This window comes from Erinaceus europaeus, chromosome 13 (genome assembly GCF_950295315.1).
Source record: "Erinaceus europaeus chromosome 13, mEriEur2.1, whole genome shotgun sequence".
NCBI classification, from domain to species: domain Eukaryota; kingdom Metazoa; phylum Chordata; class Mammalia; order Eulipotyphla; family Erinaceidae; genus Erinaceus; species Erinaceus europaeus.
The window spans coordinates 93,494,150-93,506,350 of NC_080174.1; the positions used below are offsets into that span (position 1 = coordinate 93,494,150).

Below are 12,201 nucleotides of genomic sequence, written 5' to 3' on the forward strand. Positions count from 1 at the left end.
ATCCCAGCCCGTTTTTGCCACTTTTTTAACTTTACTTTTAATTTGAGGTTTAAAGAATTTTTTTTATTTGTTACTGGGTAGAGACAGAGAAATTGAGAGATACAGGGAGATAGAGAGGAGGAGAGATACCTTCAGACCTGCTTCACTGCCTGTGAAGTGATTCCCCTGCAGGTGGAGAAAGTCAGGGGCTTGAACTGAGATCCTAACTGCCCTGGCCCACGGGGTCATCAAACGGAGACCCTAGGAGGGGGAGTGGGAATGGGGTAGGACAAGAGACGCGAGAAATTGAGACAAGACAGGAGTCTGATCAAGTCTCGTTTATTGAAAATTTTCATGTGTATTTAAGGAAGGCTAAGGATGGGGAGGGTCTCCAGTAAACGGGGTTGCTATGGTTACCTAACCTTGGAATGCTATTTCCTTGCCATCTATGGTCATGCCTGACCTGCTAATTGTGGAGCTATCCCAGGAAGGAATGCAGCTGCAGAGGTTAAGTAAACATCTCTAGGAGGTGGGTGAGGGGTGGTCTTGCCTGCGTACCTGTCAGGCAGGCTTATGGTTGATGGAGATTTTACACAAGATGGAGTAGCCTGTTCCTCAAAACTAAGGTCCCTGAGGGGGCAGCTTCCCGCACCTAACCAATTCTTGCTCTTTGTGCCGCGCATGCTTAACCCATCGCACTACCTACCGCCTGACTCCCTGGAGATCTTTGTATAATTTTGAATATTTGTGATTTTCTTCATTATACATTTTTAATGAAATCTATTGTTAATGTCTGATTTTGTGGCTTATTGAGTAATGTCCTGCATTCTGGTAATAGAATCAGTTGTATCATTGAAATGTTATTAATTAATTGTTCTCTATTTTACAGTAATACAGCAGTGAAAATCTCTGAGGGGAAAGATAGTCAGAATGGTAGAAAATCTCAAGAATATGATGTATACAACAAATTATTCACTTATTCTATTCATCTTCAACAACATGAAAGAATTCACAGTGGAGAGAAACCTTACAAATGTAAATTATGTAGTAAAACGTTTAGTTATTCCAGTGCTCTTCGGACACATGAAAGAACTCACAGTGGAGAGAAACCCTATGAATGTAAACTATGTAGTAAAACATTCTGTAGTTCCAGTCATCTTCAGAAACATTCAAGAATTCACAGTGGACAGAAACCCTATGAATGTAAACTATGTAGTAAAACATTCAGTCAATCCAGTAATCTTAGGACATATGAAAGAACTCACAGTGGAGAGAAACCCTATGAATGTAAACTGTGTAGTAAAAGATTCAGTTGTTCCAGTACTCTTCGGGCACATGAAAGAATTCATAGTGGAGAGAAACTCTATGAATGTAAATTATGTAATAAAACATTCAGTTCTTCTGGTAATCTTTGGACACATGAAAGGAAGCACAGTGGAGAGAAACCGTATGAATGTAAACTATGTAGTAAAATATTCAGTTCCAGTGGTCTTCAGAGGCATGAAAGAATTCACAGTGGAGAGAAGCCTTATCTATGGATGTAAATAGTGTAGTAAAATATTCAGTTGTTTCAGTAATCTTCAGACACATGAAAGAACTCACAATAGAAGCCCTATGAATGTAAACTATGTAGTAAAACATTCAGTTATTCCAGTAGTCTTCGGAGACATGAACAAATTCACAGTGGAGAGAAAGAAACCTCATGAATGTGAACAACCTAGTCAAACATTCATTTAAGCCAATGTACTTTGGAGATGTGATAGATCTCACAGAGAGAGAAAACAAGTGAACGTAAACAGCAAAACATTGATTCATGCCAGTCATCTTTGTCAACATGAAATAACTCAGAATGGAGAGAAATTTGATAAATGTAAGCAGTGTTGGAAACACTGTTATTCTGGTCCTCTTAGTAGACTTGAAAGAATTGACAGTGAAACAAAACCCCAAGAAAGTCATCAGGGCTTCAGATGTTCCACTAATTTTCAACACATGAAAATGTTCACAATGGAAATCAAATCTTCTAGCGTAAACTGTACTAAAGATTAGAGGGATGCAACCTGAGACATGATGCAGAGGCTTGTGGTTCAGTATAATAGCTCTCAGGTGTGAGCCTCTGCACAACAGGGGCTAGAGATATGTTCTTAATATGTTTTTATTATCTCTATCTCTCCATGTCTCCATCTTGTGTTAATATATAAGGAAATATATCTAAATAATTGTAAGGATCACAGGGCCATGTGAACCCATACCTCTGAATATTCTATAAATATATGGAATATGAGTAAGTACTTTGATTCTTTATCATAAATTCTAATATATGAAAAAAATCCACTTGATACTGAAAACTTAGATGTCAACAATGCTTAGATGTATTCAAATCGATAAGACATTTTTGCACATATAAAGTCACTGGCATTAGAAAAACAACTCTTATCAGTGTAGACATTACAGAATCACTTACAGATCTAGTAGGAACTTGCACTGGAGAGACCAGTGAATGTTAAACAGTGGAATAATAATGGATGCTACAATATGTGAATCTTTATTTTATTTTTGCAGAAATTGTATCTTGTCTAGTTGAAAAGTACATATTCTCTCTAAATTTCTCTTTTTTTCTTTGTATTTAAAATACTTTTATTTGGTAAGCCAGAGAGAAATAGACTGGGAGGTAGTAGTAAGGGAAAGACAGACACTTTCACCACTACCTCCCAGCCTGTTAAAGGTTTTGCCCTGATGTGGACACTGGGGGCTTTTACCTATGTCCTAATTCATGGTATCTAATTTTGATTATCAAGTTGCAAGTTGTGAAACATTGCTGCAGATGTCTTGCCCTCTCTCCCCCCTTCTCTGTTGATTTTTCTCTTATTGAAGAAAATAAAGACTTAAAATTTTGCTCCAGAGTGATAAGTGATTTGATAGGCTAAAAATAATCAAATATTTAGATAAAAATGGAGAGAGGAGGGGAAGACAGAGAGGGGGAGAGAAAGATAGACTCCTGCAGACCTGCTTCACCGCCTGTGAAGCGACTCCCCTGCAGGTGGGGAGTCGGGCTCGAACAGCGATTCTTAACCAGTCCTTGCACTTTGCGCCACGTGCACTTAACCTGCTGTGCTACTGCCTGTTGCTGAGGAGTTATTCTGATGCAGTCTCCACCCCCAGGTTTTACCATGCCCCGTGAAATCCTAGCAGTGCCCCCTTCAACCAATCCTGGCCCCACACGTCACCCCTGGTTGTCACCCAATAAAAAGCTCCCTTACCCCCCCCCCCCCCCGGGCTCTCAGCTTCCCCTCTCTCGGATCTCGCCCCCTTCTCTTGCCCCGTAGTCAGGTAGTGGGGATGGCCATTGTCGGCTGACTCCACGTGGCCTGAGCCACCCGCCCATCCTATAATAAAGATTTGTGTACCCCTTTGCTCCGGACGTCCACTCTCTTCTCCGCGGTGCAGCCTGACACCTGACCGCTACAACTCCTTTTTTTTCTTTTTTTAAAGAACTATTTTATTAATAAAAGTTACATACACACAAACCACAAAGTGTCAAGTTTAAATAGGTCAGTCACATCAAATAGGTATTTTGTCATCCAGGGCTGACAGAATGATTGAAGGAGACTGGAACATACCAGATTCCCACAGCTTAGGCCAGACGCACGGGCTGCTGGGACTTCTGGTTCGCAGGGCTCTTCTCCCGCGGCTGACAGCGAGGAGGCGGACTACAGCTCCCGTCAGGCCAAGCAGTGCCAGCGGGGTCCTGCACTCCCGTCAGCTTAGGCCAGCCACTACATCAGGCTCAACCTGACACTGTTGACTGGCTACTGAAGAAGGGAAAACACTAGAAGAAGAAGGCCAGCCACACGGGCTGCTGGGACTTGTAGTTCGCACAGCTCTTCTCCCGCGGCTGATGGCGAGGAGGTGGACTACAGCTGTTCCTGCCCTCAGGCCAAGCGGCTCCAGCGGCGTCCTGCACATGCTGCTGGGCGGCAGGTTCGCTTTGCTGTAGCTGCCAGTCAGCCATGCAGAGTCTGTTGCATGGCATCATCAGGTCAGTCGCAGCTGGCGAGTCTCGGGTCCCCTACTATGACTGTGTTGCTGTTAATATGTTGTTGTAACTCTTCCAGTAGACGTTTGATGTACTTAGATGGCTTCTCATTGGGTGCATAGATGTTAATAATTGTTAAGTCCTCTTGATTGACTGATCCTCTGAGCATTAAGTAGTGTCCATTCCTATCTTTTTTAATCTTATCTATTTTAAAGTCTATCATGTCAGATATGAGAATAGCTGTTCCTGCCCTTTTTTTGTGTGCCATTGGCTTGTATGATAGTTTTCCATCCTTTCACTTTAAGTCTGTGTTTGTCTTGTTGAGTTAGGTGGGTTTCCTGTAGTCAACATATTGTTGGGTTGTGTTTTCTGATCCATCTTCCTACTCTGTGTCTTTTAATAGGAGAATTCAGGCCATTGACATTTATTGATATCAAAGATTGAAGATATTTTAACACCACTCTTGCATAGTTTTAGAGTGTTCTGATAGACGACATATTTAAGATGGTCTGACTGTTTATAGAAGACCTTTCAGAGCTTCTTTCAGGGCAGGCTTGGTGATAGTTGATTCCTTCAACTCTTGCTTGTCTGAGAAGGTTTTGATGCCTCCATCTAGTCTGAATGACAGTCTAGGAGGATATAGTAATATTGATTGAAAGCTTTTCTCATTGAGCACTCAATAGATATCTTGCCATTCTCTTCTGGCTTGTAGTGTTTGTGTGGGGAAGTCTGCTGTTAATATTATGGGATTTCCTCTGTAGGTGACTCTTTGTTTTTCTCTTGCAGCCTTGAGGATCCTTTCTTTATCCTTATTCCTTTCCATTCTAAATATGATGTGTCTCGGTGTCTTTAGGTCTGGGTTAATTCTGTTTGGGACCCTCTGGGTTTCTTGAATCTTTATGTCTTTGATGTTGTCTAAACTAGAGAAGTTTTCAGCTATTATGGCCTGAAGAATGCTTTCTTCCTCTCCCTCTCTTTCTTCCTCTGGTAAGCCAATAATATGTATATTGTTTCTTTTGAAGTCATCTCATAAGTCTCTGTTGTTGTTTTCAGCATCTCTTAATCTCTTTTTGAGATATCTTCTTTTTTAGTTGTCTCTAATTCATCCTTGATCTTGCTAATTCTATCTTTAGCCTCATTGATTCTATTCTCTCTGCCCTCTACTTTTTTTCTGGAGTTCATCTATTTTGTTTCTGTGTTCTGATACTGTTTTAGTTTGTTCAGCTAGTTGTGTTCTTAGCTCAGCAATTTCAGCTTTCAGCTCTCTAATAACTTTGAGATAGTGTTTTCTTCCAGAGTCTCATTTGTTGTTCCTGTATTTCTGATTACAATTCTTTCAAACTCTTTACTAACTCCTGTGATTATTTCCTTAGCTAATGTTTGGATGTTGAACTCGTTATTTTGTGCTTCACCCTTTGGGGGCCTTTTAGCTGGACTGTTGTCCTGGTTAGTTTCTCCAATATTCTTGTTGGTTTACCCATTTTATATATTATGTTATGAGTTCTTAGTGCTCTCTTAGTACTTTTCAAATTTCTGATCACTATTTCCTGGATTGACTTGTGTCTAAGTAAGGTAATTAACTTCCACATTCGTGGAAGTTAACAGTTGTTTCTATAGTATTTTAATCCCTGAGCTGGAGATCAGTGATTTAAAAACCTCTTTTTTTTTTCTTCTCTGTAGGCTATGGGAGCCTGAGGGTTTTTATCTTAATCACTGATTCCTAACCAAGAGATAAGGCAGGGTGTGGCAGAGATAGTTCAGTGCTTATGAAAAGAGACTTTCACAGCCCCACAGCTATGCCACTGAGGTATAGGTCTTCTCCTGTATTTCCAGGTTAGATCTCTGTCCCTCAGTGTCCCTCCCTGCCGCTGCTCCAGATTTTGAGGGCAATAGCAATGGAGACTCAGAGTTTCACTTGGTGAGTCTCCAGGGAGTCCTCTCCTCCCTTCAGCTGTCCCCTTGTTGGTGGGACAGACTGGAGGTTGTGTCTCAACTGATAGAGCAAGCGTTGGATTGTTACCAGCCACTTAGTCTCTCCCTAGGCTCCTCTCTGTCACCAGCCATGTGTTTGCACTCACCAGTGAATAGGTGGGTTCCTGTAGTCATTCTAGTCATGTCTTGTTTCAATCCCAGGTGGTCTCCTTTGGTATTCCTAGTTGATTTGGTGAGGAGAGAAACAAATCTGCGACAGAATCTACTTCAGTTTCAGTCTTCCACTCCACCATATTCTGTCTCTCCCTTTCTATCAACCCCTTCTCAATTTATGTCTCCAATAAACAAAAACAATAAAAAATAATTTTAAAAGTGGTCTGCGAGGTGTCGTAGTGGCTAAGGCACTAGACTCTGAAGCATGAGGTCCTGAGTTTGAACCCCAGTAGCACATGTACCAGAGTGATGGCTTGTTGCTATGCTTCTAAATTCTGCTTATAAGACCCCTTCTTTTACATTGCTTGAGGCTGTAGTGTATTTACATGATCATTGTTCTCATTGGTTTAATCCCCACTGGTTAGCATGCTATTCTCCTTCCACCCCCTGTCCTATGCACTTCCAGAGGGAGAGAGAAACTTAGACTCTTGCAGACCTGCTATGCCAATTGGGAAGTGACTCCCCTGCAGCTGGGGAGCTGGGGGCTTGAACCGGGATCCCTACTCTGGTTCTTGTACTTTGTGCCACATGCAATTAACCCACTGCACTATGGCCCAACCCTAAACCAGGGTTATTTCCTGAGCTTATTGTGAGAACTTTGAATCCACATCTGCAGAATGCCATTTTTTTCTTTCCATTTTATTTGATAGGAGACACCTGCAGGCCTGTTCACTGCTCATGAAATGTCCCCCACTCAGGAGGGAAGCAAGTGTCAAACCTAGGTCTTGTGTCATGGTGATATGTACCCTTAACCAGGTGCATCCTGCCCTGCACCTGTTGATAATAATGATATGTGTGGCTTGAGATGTTTCATTTCTTTTTTTTTAATATTTTATTTATGAGAATGATAGGAGAGAGAAAGAACTTTGAGCTCTAAGTCCCCAGGGGATATAGGTTCAATTCCTGTTACCTTCTACTCCATTCTCCCTATCAAATTCTCTTTACCTGTATAAACTTTACATTATAAATAATGAAGGAAATGTCCAAAACTTCACTGCTGGGAAATTGTGCAGATGCAGTCACATCTGCCATGTTGTCCCCTCAGGCTGCTGCTAGTTCCCACAAGAGTTGGGACATTCTCAGAGTGCCTTTTCCGCCATGTTGTGCCCTCAGGGCATTGTCTATTTCCCTCTCGATATTTGGAGTGCTTTGGTTACTCCTCCCCCCTCTCATTCTCACGAGAGTTATTATCCTATCCTGGAGTGCTGTGGTCACTCCTCCCCCCTCCCATTCTCACGAGAGTTATTATCCTATCCTGGAGTGCTTTGGTTACTCCACCCCCTTCCCATTCTCGCAAAAGCTGCTCCTATAAAAGCCCTTCTTCTTATGCACCTCTCTCTTGCCAGCGCTCCACTTTGGTGTTTAGACACAGGAAAGGTTTCTGCGTGAGGCAGCCATTTTCACTACCTCCACGTGGCCCAACCTGTTTTTCTTGCACCAAACTCTGAGGTGCCAGCGCAAATAAAGATTTGTGTTCCCTCTTCACCCTGGACCTCCTCTCTCCTCCGCAACGCAGAATGACACTTCACTACTTGTGAAGAGTGGTACTATAGAATCCTTCAGAGAAGAAACTCTACAGAGATGTTAGAGAAGGGAGTCCTGGAGAAGTGCTGCTGATTCTGGGGACAAACCAGCAGCTCTCCACAGTGAACAGCCATTGACACACCCCTAGATATGTGGGCGAGTGGACTCCACCCAGAAGGTGTGGAGCTGCCCCAGGGGTGGGTGGGCAGGGTCAGCATAGATGACTGCCATCAAGACATTTCTGGCGCAAGGACTCAGGTTCAAGCCCTGGGTCCCCACCTGCATGGGTAAAACTTTCAAGTGGTGAAGCTGTGCTGCAGGTGTCTCTCTGGCTATCTCCCTCTCTCTCACCTTTTCCCTCTCTATTTATGGCTGGCTCTAGCCAAGAAGTAAAGCTAATAATTTTTTTAAAAGGAGAAAGAAAACATTTCTGCTCCTCTGCTGGGGTCCCTTCATGACACTTTATTCTATTGCTTTCTTCTTTTCATAGGAGCACTTATTGGCTTTCACTTCCAATCGTGCCAGTGATTGACCTTCAAACCATGATGTCTCTGGCTTACAGTTTTTTCTTTAACAAGTGTGTTATTCTATGCACCAGGCTCTGCATTTAACAAGATGGCTTTTAGTTGGGGTGGAGGGGAGATAGCATAATAGTTACGCAAAGAGACTCTCATGCCTGAGTCTCCAAAGTGCCATGTTCAATCAATCCCATGTACCACCAGAAGCCAAAGGTGAGCAGTGTTCTAGTAAAACAAAGAAATATATAAATGAATATAATGGGTAGGGAAGAGACCATAATGATTATTTATGCAAAGGAACTCTAGTGACTTAGTCTCCAAATCTCACGTTTAATCCTTTGCTCCAGCATCATCAGAGCCTAGCAGTGCTCTTGTTAAGTTTTGTTTCTGACTGTACCATTACAAAGTAAGACAAACTGAGACCAACTAACTTGTACCTACACAGACTGACAGGACTCCTGTATACAAGTGAAGTATAAGGAATTCCTAAGTTTGAAAGAGTGTAAATATGGCCAGCCCACATACTTACAAAGAGACATCACCAAAAGACAAAGACAAACCTCAGCTGAGTAGTCCAGGCCAGTACCAAATCTGGTCCAGTTGCTCTGAGACAACCAGGCTTGAAATTCACCCTCCTTTAAAGGGAAAAGTGAAGGGGGGGTCTGCATGACTGAGGGGTGTCTGCATGTCCTTGCTAATTTATCTTTGGGGTAAAAGTTTCAAGGAGAACATCCTTTCTTATCTTCCATGGAGGAAGCCAGCAGTGTTTGCAGAAGCCAAATGGGCAAGTTACATAGAGCTGAGAGATAGGTGCACAGTTTACAGGCAAACATTCCTATCCACCAAGTGCGGAGCTGAAGCAATTAGTGCATTAGTGTAATTTCATCTTATCTGGCTTCTAAGACATTTTCTCTACTTCAATGAACTAGTCCACATTTGGGGAATTCCATTTTCTCACACTCTGGTAAGAAAAAAAAAAAAGCGTGTCTGGGTGGTGGTGCACCTAGCTGAGCGCACACGTCACAGCGCAAGGACCCAGGTTCGAGCACCTGGGTCCCACCTGCAGGGAGAAAGCTTTGCAAGTGGAGAAGCAGGGTTGGAGGTGTTTCTCTGTTTCTCTCCCTCCCTATCTCCCCATCCCTCGATTTCTGGCTGTCTCTGTTCAATAAATAAATGAAAATAATTCGTCTCGTGCCTATAACATGTGCTCTTAACCAGGTGCGCATCACTACACCTGGATTCTCAATTTCTCTTTCTCAATTCAAAATAAATACAAATCAAATCAGTAAAAAGCAACCAGCTTAGATTGCTCTAAGTCACCAATGGGGCTGAGCAGCTGACTAATTCATTATCTAGAGCTTCCAGCTCCTTAAAAACCACAAGAAGCCAACCCTGGACCACCAGGCTAGAGAGGCAGCACTGGGCTCCAGGGTAGAGACATCTGTTTCCGGAGCGTCAGCTTAGGCCAGCCGCACGGGCTGCTGGGTCTTGTAGTTCACACGGCTCTTCTCCCGGCTGAGGGGGAGGAGACGGTCTACAGCTCCCGTCAGGCCAAGCGGCGCCAGCGGAGTCTTGTACACGCGCGGCTGGGCGGCAATTCGCGTTGCTGTAGCTGCCAGACCCCGGTGCAGACTCTGTGGCACCACAGCTGCAGGTCAGTCGCAGCTGGTGGGTGTCGGGTGGCTGCGGGAGCCGGGCGAGGCCTCGGCGTGACCGGCCTTAAAGACCTGGGGCTCTGCGTGTGTCGGGGAGGTGCGCCAGCCTCGCCTCTGGCCATTCTGCGCCGCCTCTCTGCTGGTCTGGGTCCCGCTTCCCCTCGCCCAGCTTTGGGGCCCGCGAAGCTGCGGGGATGTTCGGGGCCCGCGGGGGCGCGGCGTGAGCCGCTGGGGCGGGCGCAGGGTGTCCCGGGCAGGCTCCGGCCGGGCTCCGGCGGGCGACCGTGGGCGCGGACCCGCGGCGGGGAGCGGCGCTGAGCGCGTCGGCCTCTGGCTTTGGCCGCGGGCGGACCGGCGCGTCTGCGCAGGCGCGGGGCTGCGGTTCCCGAGTGCGCGCGGCGCCTGCGCGGTTGTGCAGCTGCCAACCGCAAGTGGCCGCCAGCTGCTTGTCTGAGGCTGGGCTGGACTGGCCTGCTGGAGATGGTCCCGCTGCAGGATCCTGTGTAGCGACTCTGCCGCCGCCTTACGTGCTGCCCTGCCGCGGATCTGGGCCAGGCCTCGGCATCAGAGAGGTTTGGTGATCATTTTCTAAGGCCCCGTAATTGTGCTCGCAAAAATAAAATGATTAGTAGCTGATTTGTGAATAGAGGTAGAAACGCCACCTGGAGGTGGCACAGTGATGGGACTTTAGACTCTCAAGCATGAGGTCCTGATTTCGATACCTAGCAGCACATGTGCCACAGTGTTGTCTGGTTCTTTCTCCTCCTCTTTCTCCTTAATAAATAAGCTTTTTTTTTTTTTTTTCCACCAGGGTTATCAGTGTGACTCACTGCCTGCACTATGAATCCACTGCTCTTGGAGGCCATTTTTTCCCACTTTGTTGCCCTTGTTTTCATTATTATTATTGTTGTCATTAACGTTGTTGTTGCATAGGACAGAGAGAAATGGAGAGAGGAGGGGAAGGCCGACGGGAGAGAAAGACAGACACCTGCAGACCTGCTTCACCGCCTGTGATGCGACTCCCCTGCAGGTGGCTTGAACGGGGGATCCTCACGCTGGTCCTTGCACTACCTGCTCTTAACCGGCTGTGCTACCGCCTGCCACGCAATAAATAAAATATTATAAGTAAAAGGAAGGAAGATCTATGGGGGGGGGGGAGCAGGAGAGAGACACTGCAGCCTTGTCTTGGCCCATGAAGCTACCGCTGCAGACGGGGATGGGAGAAGGAAGGACTGAGACCCAAGGCCCCAGCAATGTGCCATGTCGCTCAACTTGGAGCGCCACTGCGCAGCCTCACCAATAAAGGATAATATAGCTGTCAGTCCCCGCATGAGTCTAAAGTTTGCTAGTGCCCACAGGAAGGAAGTAAAAAAAAAAAATTGTTTGAATGAGTTTTAATTTTTTTAAGTTATCTTTACTGGGGTACTAGTGGTTACAGTCCACAGTAAAATACAATAATTTGTACATATCAAACATGCTCAGCTGTCCACATAGCAGTTCGACTCCCACTAAGTCCTCCTCTGCCTCATGTTCCAGGACAGGAGCCCTGCCCTCCACCCCAGAGTCATTTCCTTTGTTGCAAGACACCAATGAATTTTAACTATCGATTCAGCCCACTACACACAGATCTTACCATCTCAACCTGTCAATTTGAAGCTACGGGGCTGATTTTACAGCTTTAGTCACTGAAATACATAGCTAGCATAATTTGGTTGACACTTCAGGCAGTAGTGATGAGTTTCTGAGAGCTCAACAGCCACTGCAGTTAGTGACTTGTGTCAGACGCACAGAGGCGTGAACACACTGCTGGCGGCCTCACGTTGTCACAGAGATGTGGTCCTTGCCATGACCCATCTCGCAGACTGTCACCTTCTTAGAAAAGTTAGCTGTATCCTCTCAACTTGCTCTCTAGTCCTTTCATAGCTTTAGACACTTGGAACTGTCTCTGGACGGTTTCTTCTGATTAATTTTTCCATACCGCCCCCCATCAGCTATGGTCATATTCCTTGACTTAGTGTTCATGTGAACATGGCCTTTTTCTGTGCTAATTTCTTTCTTGTTTGCTTGCTTGCTTGCTTTTTTTATTACTAGAGCACTGCTCAGCTCTGGCTTATGGTGGTGTAAGGATTGAACCTGGGACTTCAGAGCCTCAGGCATGAGAGTCTCTTTGCATAACCATTGTGCTATCTACCCCCACCCTTCTGTGCAAGTTTCTATGAATTTTTACAAACTGCTTTGAAAACAGGCACAAAGAATTAGAAATATTTCTAAGAAAGTTTACTCTTGTGTAATACTAGTACTAAATGTGGGAGGTCTGCACAGCTTTAGAAATTGTGAGCATAGACTG

General features: G+C 44.9%; 1 protein-coding gene across 1 annotated transcript in view; it reads left to right on the forward strand.

Moving 5' to 3' along the window:
- The window catches only part of LOC132542391 (zinc finger protein 658B-like), a 169,198-nt gene extending 167,309 nt beyond the window's left edge, over positions 1 to 1,889 (forward strand). The window contains exon 6 of the mRNA XM_060204965.1: positions 869 to 1,889. Within this exon, the coding sequence (XP_060060948.1) occupies positions 869 to 1,523 (655 nt within the window). The 3' untranslated portion in view covers positions 1,524 to 1,889. The remainder of the gene's footprint in view (positions 1 to 868) is intronic.
- The last annotated feature ends 10,312 nt before the right edge of the window (positions 1,890 to 12,201 follow it).